Genomic DNA, 16103 nt, shown 5'->3' with positions numbered 1-16103 from the left:
ATAATAATAATAATAATAATTGTGAGGGACAGGGGATATCGCGAAGTCCCTCCCCTCCTGAGTTCAAGCCCGTCCCCGAGCAAAGGGGAAAGCAGGGAGAGTTCCGATTCCAGTGGGGAAGCAGGAAGTCGTGTCCGAGGCTCAGGCAAGGTAGAGGAGCCAGGGTCCCAGGTGGGACAGGAAGGGGCAAGTAAGGGGGGAAGACCCATCCCCCCAACTCCAGAATTACGCAGGAAGAGGAGGGGCAAGAGGATGGGTCTGCCAAAGCTTTTGTGTTGGAGAAAGACGCGCCAAAAGCCATTAGGAGGTTCTGAAACCGACTGACAACATCGCTCCGTGTAAATAGCAATGACTTGAGCACTGTAAATACGCAGCACCAATAAAAGAATAAAATGCAGAGCTGCGTAGCGTCGTTACTCTGAAGTAGTCCACTCCGGCCACTGTGACAGCAACCTCCTAATCATTTTTGGGCTACTTTGGAGTTGCCGGGATGAGCGTGTCAGAGGCGGAGAAGTGGCGGCAGATCGCTGAGCAAGCCCAGCTAGAACTGCAACAGCTGTCGCTGCAGGCGCAGGGAGAATTGAAGGCAGCTAAAGAGGAGACTAAGAAGGTCCAGGACGACCGGCTACAACTTGCGGAACAGGTGAGAGAGCTCCAGGAAAAAGAGCAGCATTTAAGGGCGGTGGCGGTAGACCTCCAAAACAAGCTGGATGCAGAGAAAAACAAGGCGGGAGGGGCACCCCAAGTCCAAGTGCTGCCAGGAAGGAGAGCCGGGACCCTAGTAAGCAAGTTCAATGGAGACCCGAAGGAGTTTCAGGGCTTTGAGACTGAGATTGTGTATGCTCTTGAGCTGCACCATGATGAGTTCCCTGATGATGAGCACAGAGTAGCGTTTATTGTGGAGCACCTTACAGGGGCGGCCAGGGAGTGGCTAAGACCGTTAATTGCAACAAGGAATCCTTGCATGAAGAATGTCAAACTATTTCTAGAAGGTTTGAAAACGATGTATTCGTCCGATAGTCATATGGACCAGACTAAGGAGGAACTTCATAATTTACGCCAAGGAAATATGACAGTTCGCGCGTATTGGGCGAAATTCACCATGCTGGTGCACAGATTGGGGTGGGATCTGGAGTCTGCCCCAATGCAAGCGGCGTTTTACTTGGGGTTGCATGAGGAGGTGAAGGATGAGCTCTCGAGAGGTCCAAAACCCAGTAATATGGATCAACTGAGCAAAGCGGCTCTGGCGGTGGGGGTGAGGCAGGAATCCAGATGGAGCGACAAGCAAGCAACGCGCGCAAAGCGGGCTTGGTTCCCACGGTCGCAGGAGAAGCCACTCCCTCAACAACCCTTTCAAGCCACGCCTGGGGCCAGTCAGGACCAGGAACCCATGCAGATTGATAGCGCGCGCGCGCGGGCTTTTCAAACCCCAGCGGCGCCAAGACGCAAGGAGGGAAGGGGTGGGAATTGCTTTCTCTGCAACTCCCCCCAGCATCTCGTCAGAGACTGCCCACATCGCAGGGAGTGGCAAGGAAAGGCGGGAACGGTTGTGCCCTCCCCCACTGACGCAGCACCACAGCAGGGAAACGGGAAAGCCTGGCTGCAGGAGACAAGGGGCGGCAGCCAGGCACAGTCAGCAGACAACAGCCCCAGCCCACCCACCCGCACAGAGAGGAGCAGAGCCAGCCCACCCCTCCCAGAGCAGGAGTGGTTCTAGAAGTGACGCTCACGCTCCCTAATGGCTATCCCCTGACAGTCCTCGCCTTAATTGACAGTGGGGCGTCAGCGAACTTCTTCTCGAGGAACTTTGCAGAAGAGCACCAGATCCAGCTTCTGCAGCTGGATTTTCCTCTGCACGTGGCAACCATTGACGGCAGAGAGCTGCTGGGAGGGGCCATCACTCATCAAACCCCCCCCATGAGAATGACGGTTGGAAGGCACTCAGAGACACTGGCATTCAACGTCACCACCATCTCAGACCCCCCAATCGTTTTGGGCATGAGCTGGCTGGCGCGCCACGACCCCTCCATAAGTTGGCATCAGAGATGCATCACTTTTGGATCGGACTTTTGCCTGGAACATTGCATGCAGCACCAACCAGGGGAGGGGCCTCCGATAGCCACGGTGGCCACCATGCACGTCAAAGGGGGTGAGGCGATACCCAAACCATACTGGGACCTGCAGGAGGTCTTCAGTGAAGCGGAGTCCGACCACCTGCCCCCACACAGGCCTTTTGACTGCCAGATCAACCTGGTGCCTGGGGCAACTATACCCCCAGCCAAGCTGTACGCCATGTCAGACCAGGAACTGGAGGATCTGCGCGCTTTTATCGACAAGAACCTCAAGCGGGGGTTCATCAGAGAAAGCAAGGCAGCAGGGGGCAGCCCGGTCTTCTGGGTGGACAAGAAAGACACGCAACAGCGCCGTCTTGTGGTGGATTTTAGACGGCTGAATTCGGTGACAGAGCCAGTGGCTTTCCCCATGCCCAGAGTGGATGATCTCCTGACAGCGGCACGCAGGGGCAAGATTTTCACCAAGCTAGACCTGAGGGGGGCGTACAACTTGATCAGGATCCGGGAAGGCGATGAGTGGAAAACCACGATGTTCACGCCTCTGGGCTCTTTTGAATATCTGGTGATGCCCTTCGGGTTGCAAGGGGGCTCAGCATGCTTCCAGGCCTTCATGCACCACGTCCTGGGGTCCCTACTCTTCAGGAAATGCTTGGTCTTTCTGGATGACATCCTTATTTACTCCAACGACCCAGTGCAGCACGTGAAGGACGTCAGGGAGGTGTTACAGCGCCTGAAGGAGAACCACCTGTATGTGAAGCTGGAGAAGTGCAAGTTTCACACCAAGGAGGTGGACTTCCTGGGCTACAAGCTGTCAGACAAGGGGCTGGCAATGGACAAGGACAAGGTGCAGACCATCCTGGACTGGCACAGCCCCAGGACGCGCAAAGATGCCCAACGCCTACTAGGCTTTGCCAACTTCTACAGGAAGTTCATCAAGAACTTCTCTCGAGTTACGGCTCCCATCACTGACTGCCTGAGAGGCAAGCAGAAGTTCAGGTGGACACCAGAGGCGCAAGCAGCGTTCGAAAGCCTCAAGAGGGTGTTCGCCTCAGACCAGAACCTGTTCCACGTGGTTCAGGACGCGCCCCTACGCATTGAAACAGATGCTTCTGATAAGGCTGTGGGCGCCATTTTATTGCAACTGGACGCCAACAGAGAGTGGAGACCCTGTGCCTTCTTCTCCAGGAAGTTGACCCAGCCCGAGCGAAACTACACAGTTTTTGATCGGGAACTTCTGGCGATCCACGCGGCGTTCCAGCACTGGAGACACTTCCTGGTGGGCGCCAAGCACCCCATCCAGGTGTGCACAGACCACAAGAACCTGGAGTTCTGGAGAACTGCCAGGGTGCTCAACCAGCGGCAGATACGGTGGGCAGAGTTCTTCTCGAACTTCAACTTCTCCATACACTACATCCCAGGAGAGCAGAATGTCAGGGCGGATGCCCTCTCCCGCAAGCCAGAGTACATGGAGGAGGAGGCGCCACCAGCCCCAAGGCACATTTTCCCCCCGTCGGCATGGTCCTGCGGAGCAGCAGTGGTGAGCGAGGCAGAACTCACAGCACTGACGGCAGCGGATGAATTTGCCAACCGCATCTTCAGAGAACTGAGAGGGGGGAGGGAGCAGGCAAAAGACTTTGCAGAACGCAGAGGGCTGCTTTTCTACAAGGGTGCGCTGTACCTACCCACCACCCAGCTTCGACGTACGGTCCTCAAGCAGATGCACGACAACCCTACAGCGGGGCATTTTGGAAGGGACAAGACCACTCACCTAGTCATGAGACACTTCTGGTGGCCAGGGGTGAGGGAAGATGTTCGAGACTATGTAAGGGGCTGTACCACCTGCCAGCGGGCGAAGGTGGTCAGAGCAGCGCCACCAGGGTTGCTGGAGCCCTTAGCCACACCACACAGGCCGTGGGAAGTGGTGTCCATGGACTTCATCACAGATCTGCCTTCGTCCAGGGGTAAGACTGCAGTGTTGGTGGTGGTGGACCTCATGTCCAAAATGTGTCACTTTATACCGTGTGCCAGGGCAGTTTCGGCAGAAGAGACAGCCAAACTGTTTGTTGATCACGTTTTCAGACTGCATGGATTACCTTTAAGGGTTATTTCGGATCGTGGCCGCCAATTTGTTTCCAGGTTCTGGCGGCGGCTCATGAACCTCCTGCAGGTGGAGGTCAGCTTGTCGACGGCTAGACACCCGCAGACCAACGGACAAGCGGAGAGGGTCAACGCCATTCTGCAGCAGTACCTGAGATGCTACGTCAGCCAGCGGCAAACGGACTGGGTGGATCGCTTGCCACTAGCAGAATTTGCCTACAACAATGCAGTGCACGTCTCCACAGGGGTGTCGCCCTTTAAGGCCAATTACGGGCGCGACCTCAGATCTTTCCCAGAGAGGGAGAGGGAGGAGGAGGAGGAGGGCCCACAGGCTGAGGATTGGGCAGAGGAACTGGAGACGGTGCACCAGCAGCTCAGAGAACACTTGGAGAGGGCCAAGGAAGCGTACAAAAAGGGGGCTGATCGCCACAGGCGACAAGGGGAGGTCATCAGGGTGGGGGACAAGGTGTGGTTGTCCTCGGAGGGCCTTCCCACCAGAGGGAGGTGCAAAAAGCTGGCACCCAAATGGCTGGGCCCCTTCACGGTCACGCAACAGGTCAACCCGGTGGCATACAGGCTGGCACTGCCAGAGGACATGAGGGTGCATCCAGTGTTTCATAGATCGCTGCTGTCGCCGTACAGGGAAAGCAGCAGGCTCCGAGACAGCGAACAAACCCCCGAGGGAGGGGGGGAGAGGGAAAGCAGGGAGCAACTCAATGAGGCCACGGCCATCCTGGATTCAAGGTGGGGGGTGGGGGGCCTGGAGTACCTCATGGCATGGGAGGATGCTCCACCGTCCCAGAATGAATGGGTTCCCGCCACTCAGATACAGGAGGAATTCTTGGTGGAAGAATTTCACGCCCTCTTTCCCCACAGACCCAAGCCCTGGCACATGGAAAGGGAGGGGGAGGAGGAGGAGGCACGGGAGAACAGCTCACCATGGCGCTGGGAAGCGGAGTTTGAGGAACCAGAGGATGAGGTATGGGTGTCGCCAAGATCCACCCAGTCAGAGGAAGGAGCAGATTGGCAAAACATTTTTACCCCCACCAGCTCTGACGCCACGGACTTTTTGGGATTCCCGTCCTCCCAGGCGGAAGGGGGGGGCTCGCAGGACTGGGGGGAGGTGTTCACACCAACGGGCTCGGAGAGCACCGAGTTTTTAGGCTTCCAGTCGTCACCGACACATGGGGGGGCCTGGGGAGGGGTGAAGGAGAGCTTGGGAGGGGGGTGGATGTGAGGGACAGGGGATATCGCGAAGTCCCTCCCCTCCTGAGTTCAAGCCCGTCCCCGAGCAAAGGGGAAAGCAGGGAGAGTTCCGATTCCAGTGGGGAAGCAGGAAGTCGTGTCCGAGGCTCAGGCAAGGTAGAGGAGCCAGGGTCCCAGGTGGGACAGGAAGGGGCAAGTAAGGGGGGAAGACCCATCCCCCCAACTCCAGAATTACGCAGGAAGAGGAGGGGCAAGAGGATGGGTCTGCCAAAGCTTTTGTGTTGGAGAAAGACGCGCCAAAAGCCATTAGGAGGTTCTGAAACCGACTGACAACATCGCTCCGTGTAAATAGCAATGACTTGAGCACTGTAAATACGCAGCACCAATAAAAGAATAAAATGCAGAGCTGCGTAGCGTCGTTACTCTGAAGTAGTCCACTCCGGCCACTGTGACAATAATAATAATAATAATAATAATAATAATAGATTTAGAGGCTTGGGGATGGGTTTTCATCAGGATCATGGCAAGGGAGTTAATGTTGGGGGCATCTAACATACAAGCCTAGTATTTCCATTTTTAAAGAAATGAAAGAAAAACATGCACAACCTCTGTCCTGCAGTGTTGTTCTTAACAGTCAAACCTGCCCATGAGACAGTATTGTGAAGCTGCAGGCAAACACCTCCCTTCCAATGAAATTCTTATAATTTCATTTGCATTGCTTGCTCTCTAAGTGCATTAAGCCTCTCATTCTGTCCCCACAGGGTGGCATCTATGTTTTCAAGCTGTTTGATTATTACTCAGCCAGTGGCATGTGCCTGCTCTTCCTTGTCTTCTTCGAGACCATCTCCATCTCTTGGTGTTATGGTAAGTAAGTGAAAGCTGGCCCCTCTTTGCAAACTCCATCAGGGTCAGGATTGGGTTTCCATGGCACTTTGTGCTGGACCAGCTTGTTCGCCTGGCTGCCTGTCTGCTCACACAATTTCTGTACCACCCAAAGTGGCAACAATCACCTTAGGGATTCCTCTGAATCCAAAGTACACCTCTCCTTCCATCCACTTAACAGATATTTCTGATTTCAGGTGTGAATAGATTTTATGCTAACATTGAAGAGATGATTGGTTATAAGCCCTGTGGATGGTGGAAGATCTGCTGGGCCTTCTTCACTCCACTTGTCTGCTTGGTAAGATGATCAAACCTAAGAATTTCATTTCCAGGTCTGTGGTCTCTTTTTAAAGGGCCAAACTAGACAAGATGGTAAGTGCTGGTGTCATTAGTCCTTCGTGTGTGTTTCCTGGGTGTAGGAATGGAGGCTTTAACCTTTAGATAGAGCTGGTTTGTCCTTTGTCTACATCTAAATGTGACTACTGATATTCCTATCCTCTGTGAATTTGTTTAAGGAACTGCACAAGTTACATGGAAAGGAGATTGGATGGGTGCTATTACACAGCCACCCCTGGGGCGTGTTAAGAGTAGCTCCCTGGGCTGAGGGCAGTGGAGAAGTCATCTATGGAGAATCTGGACCAGTTTTTGCTACGTTGGTGCCCTTTAGACATTTTGGACTACCTCTGATGACACTTATAGTTTAAAACATCAGGAGGGCAGCAGGTTGGCATAGTCTGGTCTAGAAGAAAGGTCAACAGCCTCAAACAAATCTGTTGCTTTCCGTGCTGTTGCTGAGCTGCAACATTTTCTTCTTCTCTTTGTTCAGGGTGTTTTCTTCTTCAGTGTGTTTGAAATGACTCCCCTGAGTCTAGGGAAATACGTTTATCCTGCTTGGGGCCAAGGGATTGGCTGGACCATGGCTTTGTCATCTATGATCTTGATCCCAGGATATATGCTGTACTTCTTCTTCACTGCAAAGGGGACGATCCAGCAGGTAAGGGCAAATTGTATCGCGACTTTCCCTTGTTGTTGAGTGGAGACCTCATTGGAGCAAAACAAACAAACAAACAAACAACCAGCCATTTCACCACAGCAGTGACTCAGGTGCAGAGACACGCCACCAGCAAGCTCAGCATTTCCATATTGTCCAACAACAAATACATCATGTCTACATCTGTCTATTTATGGGCTTTATGTGCTCCCTTTCTGTCAAACACATGCCTTTCAAGGAGGTTGAGCAAAATAGCATAAACACATTTTCATAAAAACAAAACAACCATTGCAAAATAAAAGCAAAAAGCAGGATAAAAGCATTTATTTATTCTTAAAAGCAGCAATTAAGAAATCCAGCAGAAACACTAAGCCCAAACCACAGAGCAAACCAGGGAAACAAGGACATCAAATCTGGAAGCATAGTGTAATACATAACAATGAAAGCAGCAGCCATTAACTTCCAGAAGCTCTACTGAACAGGGCAGACTTTGCATGGCATCTGGAGCAAGAATGGGGGACCTGTGGCCATCCATATGTTTTTGGAATCTGACTCCCATCGTCCCTGACTTCTGCCCATGCTACCTGGGGCTCATGCAAGTCCAATGTCATCTGGAGGGCCATAGGTCTTCATTCCCAGCCTAAAGGATAATAATGAAAATGCTCCTCTTTGGGGAGGGAGTTCCATAGTTAGAATACAACCCCAAAAAAGGCCCTCACACTGGTAACTAGACACTTGACCTTTGCAGACAACAGCAACTGAACTGAACTCAACTTCAACGAGTTCAGTTGTGCAGCAGATTCATATGGGAACAAATTGACTTTAGGTTTCTACTGTTCTTTCTCAGCTTTCAAAGAGCTTGCCATTGATTGTGTGATTACAGTGATAATAAAGACTCTGAAATATTTACAACCCTTTAAGGTAGATCAATACTATTGTACACATATTGCAGATAGCATGGTTGGTACGAAATAATGAGGCTATTGTGTGAGTTCACAGGGAGAGTGAGAACTGAGCTTGAGATTAGTTGTTAAAACAACAACTTTCAGCCATTTCTTACACTAGCTTTTGCAGCCTAAAAAGTTCAGATAAACATGTGCTAATGGCTCTTTAGACTCAGACCTTCTCAGACACATTTTATCCTCATCATCTATCATCCCTCTTCATATCCTCAAAGCTATTCTTTAAGCTTCTTTCTGATTTTGGCAAAGACCTTCCGTTATCCAATAGAAAGCCCTTCCTTCTTGGAGGATTAAGTGGCTCAGGGGATTGTATGTGTTATGAATGTCTGACCTTTAGGCTACTGATTGCACTCTGTTGCAGGCTGATAGACATCATTTCTGAACCTTCATCAGGCTTGGCTCATATACTCTGAATGGCCCAGAACTCAATGAAAACTCATTTGTGGATGGGGGAAATGATGCTCAGGCTATATATTTTGTACTTCCATGTTTGTACTGTGCACACATCAAATTTAGTAAATCAAGGACAGAATTCCTCATCCAGAGGATCTCAGATTTTAGAACCGTTTTCTCTTTTCCTTTAAAAATCCTTGCCTCTGTGTTTAAAAGTGACAGGACCAGGAAAGATGTCTGTTTGAGACTTTGGAAAACCACAACCAGCTAGCTACAGGAATGGAGGCAGATGGGCCAATAAATTAACTCATCATGGCCAGGTATAAATACATTGGGTTAAAGCATCCACATGAAACTGCTGAGCAGAGTCATCTGGAGTTTTGGAGTATGCTGTCAGCAATATGCTGATGACACACAACTCTACTTCTTCACATCTGCAGGTGAGGCAGTGGATGTGTTAGATCAATTTCCTCTCTCAGCAATGGACTAGAGGAGAGCCAATAAGCTGAATGAAGCTCAACCCAGATAAGACTGAGGCACTGTTAGTGAGTGGTTTCTTTGATTGCATAGATGAAATTGAACTAGAGACATTCAGCAGGCAAAGTGGATATTCAGCTGCTGAGTTTTGCCCGCCCCCCCAACACCTCCAAAACTGCAAAGGGAAAAGACTCATTAAAGAGATTAGCGATAGTAAGGCAGATGCAAGGTGGCCATTGTCTGACAGTGTCTCCAAACTGAAACCAAAATGTTCCAAAAGTACATTTTGGTTAGGAAAGCAGTCAGGTTGTTAGGAGCTAGCCAGCAGTAAATCACACAAAGTAGATGAAGTTAATTCTTCATTAGAAAAACAATGAGGACAGCAACTCTTTTTTGGTAGGTCTTGCCTCTATGAGGCCATTTGTGAGACTGAAGGTCTTCCCACAGCTGTCTACGTCACGGGTGTCAAACACAAGGCCCGGGGGCCTAATCCGGCCCGCCAGACCTCGTCATGTGGCCCGCGTAGCCGCTGCCGACAGTAGCCGCTGACAGTAGTTCTGGAGCCTGCGAATGGCCGAGGGTCAAAACCGGGAGCGGGGCTGCAGGCGGAGGCCGGGGCGCTGGAGCCGCGCTGACGGCCTTGGCCAGGGAATTTCAATTTCGAATGAGGCTGAGGGAGGCGGTGGCACAGCAGCCAGACGGGGAAGTGAGATGCAGGAGGAGGAGGAGGAAGCCCGCCGAGGAGGTAGGAAAGCCCTACAGGCGCCGCCGGCAAAGTTGGTGCCAGGACGGAGCAGCGTTGCATTTTTTTTTGGCGGGCTTTGCTGTTGTCTCCAAGAGCGAGTGAGGCAGCACTGGGGAGCCGCCGCCCGCCGCTTCCCTTCCTCTCCTCGGCTGCATCCGGGAGGTGGGCAAGCGAGCGGGCAAAAGGGACGCGGAGTGAGCCTGAGGGCGAAGCGCAACAGCCGCTCTCTTGATGGATCCGGGTTTCTCTTCCCTCTTCCCCCGTTTTCTCCTCATAGACACTCGGGAGGGTCCCTGGCCTTTGCTCTGCCCCCCACCCCGAGCTGCCCTTTGGCTTCTCAGTTCCGGTGGAGCTGCTCCCCGGGGGGCGGCCGGGAGGGAGGCGGCGACGACGGCACGGGTTCCTGCTCTTCCCGCTCTGCCGCCACCTCCTCTCAGCCCCTCGTGATGTAGGGCTCCAGATGGAGTCGCCTCGCGGTTTGAGTAGGTGGGAGGGGAATTTTTTTTGGGGGGGAGGTTTTCAAGCCTCCTCTGCCTGCAGTCCCGGTAGGGAGAGGCGGCGGCGAAGACGACAACAGTGCGGGTGGGGGGAAGAGCAGCTCTGAGGCGAAGATGCACGTCCGCTGGGGCTGCCACCGCCTTCCTCCTCGGGAAACCCACTGCCCTCCCTCAGCGCGAGGGGAAGGGACTCTGGCGCTGAGGAGGGAAGATGCAAAAGCAAAGCAGGGAGTTGGCGCTGCACAGCATGTTCCTGCCCCTCTCCAAAGCATGGGGTGGGTTGCAGCGTGTGGCATCCTGCCTAGCGGGGTTTGGGTGTGCGCAGGGCGGGAGAGGGAAGCCCTCTTTCCATCTGCAGGTTTTTAATCCCAGCAGTGGCTTTCTCCTTCCTGCCGAAGGTTTAGTTGAGCCCCCCCCCCCCCGGAAGCCATCGATCCCCACCTTTTGTTCAAATTTCCCTCATTTACATCCCCTCCCACACACGCGCCATGACACAGGAATGTGATCCGCGTGGGGGTGGGAATGACCTTACATTATTACAAAAAACAGTAATAATTGAATGCAGTGACAATAATTTATGATAATAAAGAGTGGACACATAGTCCTACAGACACAACCGGCCCTTTGAGGGTGACCAAACTGCTGATGCGGCCCCCGATGAATTTGAGTTTGACACCCCTGGTCTACGTCTTCTCCTCTCCTGGGTCCTTCCCAAGCAATCTGAGATTGAGCCTGCATGTAGATTGTGTCGATTGGGCACAGAGGGCGAGGGCAAGCAAGTGGACAGTGGTTTCCAAGAGAGGAGAAGGGAGTTGGCTGAGGGCATATTGTTTTCCCTCACAAAATCTCCCTAAAATCAGCCCTGGAAGTACGGTAGCTCTGGGGAATCCCAACTAGGGAACAGAAAACGAGGTATGAGCCAAGCTGAAGAATACAGGGGAAAGTGGAGGAAAGCAGTCAACTGTGAGAAAAATCCTTCCTAGCTGTAAATCTAATCGGAGATCCATTCAACCGAAAGGCAGCTGCTGCCCTCCAAAGAGAAAGCTTCCTTGGACTCTTTGCACCTGTCCTGTGGAGCTGAATAGTTACAGCAATGCAATACCTCCATTTATTGTGCCCAGACATTAGAAGAAATAGGGAAAAGATCGCTCTGTGCAGTTGAAAGAGGCTTTGATAGGAATTGCTCTTCTCTCTTTGTACAGTTCTCCCTATTCATTTTGCATAATTTGATCCATATCAGAGCAAAAACACTATTACTGCAGGGCTGAGGCTAGTTGGTGAGGTCAGGCTGATCTTATGTGAGGACAATAAATAAGTCTGTCTAGAAGAAAGATAGGCAAAGGGTTGGGGTTAATCAGGCTTGTGGCCTTTCCAGCAGACTGCCTGGATAATGAAATAAATCTGCTTGATCCTAACAAAGATAGGCTTGAATACAAATCCCCTGGAGAACATTATTTTTCAAACTAGCACCTCAAGTCAAAATTTCATGCTTTCACAAAGAGGGAAACTAGTTAGCTTCAAGGTTATTGGTACTTTAAAAATAGCTTTTTTAGGCTCGGGAGAAACAAAGCAAAAAAAGGCAGCTCCTTGCTCTTACAGTTTTCAGACAAGTGACTGCTTCTGGATCCATGTTCGCATAGTCTCCAACTGCCCTGAAAATGCTGGGACCATCATGAAAACCCTTAAGACATCACAGCTTCTCAAATTCTGCAAGCAGGGAAAGGGATTGAGGAAGGGTGGGGCAGGGGGAAGATGAGGGAGCCTGGCCCTTCATGGTAGCACAGTGGGACCTGCAGTGAGGGGAGGGGGAGGGGGAGGGGGAGGAGGAGGAGGAGGAGGAGGAGGAGGAGGAGGAGGTGGTGGAGGAGGAGGAGGAACTGCTGCTGCTGCGCTCCTCAGCTTTGCCAGCCAGTACCGCTCAGTGCATCTGAGTTTGGTGATTGTGGCAGCAGGAGAGGGCCTAAGGGGGCCAGCTTACGTTGGTGCAAAAGGGTGCTTATAGCTGCTGACCATGGAGACTACGTTGCTGGTGCCAAAGTGCCACCTTGTAAACATCTTGCATGGCTGCCTCCTCTGATGCCTTGCAGTTTTACCATATATCATCTAAGGCTCCTGCATATAACCAAGACAGTTTCTGGTACGGTATTGTTACATACTCCTCTTGGTAACAGCTGTTGGGGCACCTCAGCCAGACACAGTCTTTCCCCATATTCTATCATCAGTCCAAGTATATAGGGGGCTTCGGGCGGGGGGCGGGGAGGGGGCAGACACTGATGTAGAATAGAATGTCCCTATTTTAATACGAGAAAAGTTGGAGGGTATCTGCTCATATATTGCATGACCCTCCACAGTTGTGTTCAGGATGAAATACAGAGCTGAGCCTGATCATAAACAATCCTTCCCTATCAAAGTCAATTTCACAAGGTAGGGAAGCGCGAAGCTGTCAAGTTCAGTTTCTCCTGAGTTTTTCATTTTTCTGACCTTAAATTCAGTTTGTCCCAATTGAGGTTTGTTTGTTTTTAAATCGGCATTTTTGTGAGCATTTCTCTCAATATATACATTTTTGTATGCAATTTTGTGCAATTTTTGCAAGTCGCTTCCCCCTAATATGATGTAATTTTGGTATGCTATTTTCCACAAATTTGTGCATTTCTGTGCACACTTTTTGGTTGAAGGGCTGCATCACAAATTGGAGAGGACAGCACATTTTGAAGGCTAGCTGTGTTTGAAGGCTAGCTGTGTTTAGACTCAGGAGGTACAAATTAGTTAAAATGCAAGCCAAACGAATTCCCCCCCCTATCCCTGCTGCAAGTTCAGGGAGATGTGTTGCTGCTTGTTATCTTGCTGCAAGCGGTAGTAGAGGTGAGTCACTCCTCACTCTAACTCAGTGTTTTCCAAACTTGGGTCTCCAGCTGCTTTTGGACTACAGTTCCCATCATCCCTTGTCACTGCTCTTGCTATCTAGGGGTGATGGGAGTTGTAGTCCAAAAACAGCTGGCGACCCAAGTTTGGGAAACACTGCTCTAACTCATGTCAGGTTGGTTTGCGGTGGGGAATCCATCTACTTTTCCAAGTTAATGGAAATAGGTTGGCTTAATTTCCAAGCCAACATTAGATGTGGTGTTAGGACCCCTCCAGCTTGGTGTGATTTTACTGGTGTCTTCTGCAACATGTTCTTGACACAATAAGAGTGCATTAATGGTGGGTTTATTCTGCTTGAATTTGTTCTGCGATCTTTCCCCAATGCTACCACAGAGGTGCTACGGTGATGCAAAAGTGGGGCCAAAATTATTGGATTTCAGCTGAAGGTTACAGGATATGCAGTGGCTGTAAATGAAGCAGTGTGACAGCCTCCCCCCCCAAAAAAAAATACCTGCATGTGCAAACATTGTCGAAAGTGGGTATCCCATGTGACACCCCCTCCCAGATAGCATCAGCAGCACAAATCACAATGGATTTATAATACAAAGGACATCTGGAGGATCCTCTAGTCCGGGCATACCGCATTTCTCCAAAAATAAGACACCGTCTTATATTTATTTTTCCTCAAAAAAACCACACACACGGTGGCTTATTTTCAGGGGATGTCTTTTTATTATTATTAAGTATGGTACAATTTAACCTACAAGGTTAAACTGCCTATCACTATGGCTTATTTCTGGGGTATGGCTTATTTTCGGAGTATGGCTTATTTTCGGAGAAACACGGTAGGCAAACTCGGCCCTCCAGATGTTTTGGGACTACAACTCCCATCATCCCTGACCACTGCACTGGCCCTGTTAGCTAGGGATGATGGGAGTTGTAGTCCCAAAACATCTGGAGGGCCGAGTTTTCCTATGCCTGCTCTAGTCCTTGGGGAAACTTCATTTCCAAAGGACAAGCAGTATTTTTCTTTGGCCACAAGATGAAAGGAAAGATAAATTTCCCTCTTCCTGTGGCCAGAGTGCCAATCCCACTTCTGCCACAGCTCAGTAAGTGTTCTTTGAAGGGAACAGGGTTGGGTTGTGTGTGTGAGAGGGACAGGATAAGCCAGGAATTCTTGAGCACTGCATACTTCCAAATCCAGGCCAAGCAAGCTTCACTGGCATCTTTAGTTAGAAGAACATCTGCACAACTATGGGGCGCATTATTGATCTCATGCTGCGTTCAAAGTCGGGATCCTGATAACAAATGAATTGACTCCTAGGAGGAAAACAAGAGGGAAAATTCATTGGTTTATTGTGTGCAATGCAGAAACTATATTTTGCAACAAGGTTAAAACCATGAAATCCAAAGTTAAGCCCAAATTAGCACCCTCAATTAATTGGTGATAAAAAGCAGATGAGGAGTAAATTGAAGGAGGTTTTCATGGCTGTGCTTAGAATACAATTTCTGTTGAAGGGCAAAGGATTGGCAGAAGCCAAAAATAAAATAATAGTTGGCAAGTACAAAGTGCGTCCTGGTCAAATTTTAAACAATATGATTGCAGAGGCACAAGCAATCAGGGCTGGCCCACAACATTTTGCTGCCTGAAGCAAAGGGTAGGATACCCTCCCTCTCCAATTCTGGCACAATTCTTAGCACTCTTAACATGACTGCCTCTTCCATTGCAGCTGAGGGCAGCAAACTACCTTAGGGGGACACAGGGCAGGCCATGCGGCGCACACCTCCAATATCTTGGCATTGCTGCTGCCCCACAGCACCTGCCACCTGAGTCAGCTGCCTCACTCTGCCTAATGGTAGGGCCAGGCCTGCAAGTGACTTAAAAGCCAAAAATAAATATTATGCATCATATCCAGGAATGCACACAAGATGAAATGCAGTGGAAATTGTGGGGGCAAAAGAGTAGGCTATTCCTTGTGATGGGAAAGGTATTGTATGGAATTATTCCAAATCCTTATTTGAGGTCCTCTTCCTGCATCATTCATTCATTAAATGAGTCTCTTCCAGTGAAATATCTCAAAGTTACACACACACACACACACACACACACACACACCTCTTAAAAGGCCAGTTGAAAAAGGATTTTTTAAAAGGTTCATATCTATGCATTTTGCTCAAGTAAAACACTTAGAATGTGGAGTGTGGGATCCTTCCCCCCTGTGCACTCTGACCCTCCTACACAGCACGGCGGGATGCTATTTTTATAGAAAGGCAGCCTACAATCAATGCCCACTCTCCTCTCTCCGTTCTCTGCTGGATTCTCCATCGTGGCAGCAAACAGCAGGTGGCAGCAGGGAGGTTTGTGTGTGATGTTGTGGCCTCTTGTCTGCAATGATCCTGGATTAGTTTGTAACGGAGCTAAGGCTTGGAGGGAAATTAGATGTCAGTGCAGAATAAAGTGGTTCTGACAGACAGGAAAGATTATAGGCCATTTCAGTCTTACTGAGCATAAATGTAAAGAGGTGTGTGTGTGTGTGTGTGTGTGCGCGCACACACACACACACACACACACACACACACACACACACACAATGGTAGAAACGCTAGGCTAAATGCTTTCTAGACCTCATCCAGGGAAAGGTATTTCGGCTGCCTTCTGATTTGGAAACCGAGGGCTTCTCCCTCTCTCCTGAAGGCACCACATCCCTGCCTTGTTCAATAACATCTCTGCATAACAGTGCTGAGACAGTGGGGGCAAGTTCTTCCAATCCGTGGTGTGAGAAAGAGATCACAGCTGCCTGCCCCATCGACTGGGCAAACCTTCACCTATAGGATGGCTGGCCTTCCATGCATGAGATTTAATTCATTAATTTGGAGGGAGATACACCCTCCTCTTCCAGTGCAGACACAGTGTTCAAA

The 16103-nt window shown here is 50.3% G+C and overlaps 1 protein-coding gene across 1 annotated transcript in view; it reads left to right on the top strand.

The window, feature by feature from the left end:
* Positions 1-16103, top strand: part of LOC118091178 (sodium- and chloride-dependent GABA transporter 1-like) — a 37777-nt gene that overhangs the window by 20530 nt on the left and 1144 nt on the right. The window contains exons 11-13 of the mRNA XM_060279441.2: positions 6137-6239; positions 6455-6555; positions 7084-7251. Of these exons, the coding sequence (XP_060135424.2) occupies positions 6137-6239; positions 6455-6555; positions 7084-7251 (372 nt within the window). The remainder of the gene's footprint in view (positions 1-6136; positions 6240-6454; positions 6556-7083; positions 7252-16103) is intronic.

Source organism: Zootoca vivipara, chromosome 9, assembly GCF_965207765.1.
Source record: "Zootoca vivipara chromosome 9, rZooViv2.hap1.1, whole genome shotgun sequence".
In the NCBI taxonomy this organism is placed as follows: domain Eukaryota; kingdom Metazoa; phylum Chordata; class Lepidosauria; order Squamata; family Lacertidae; genus Zootoca; species Zootoca vivipara.
This window is presented reverse-complemented; position numbering and strand designations above follow the sequence as displayed.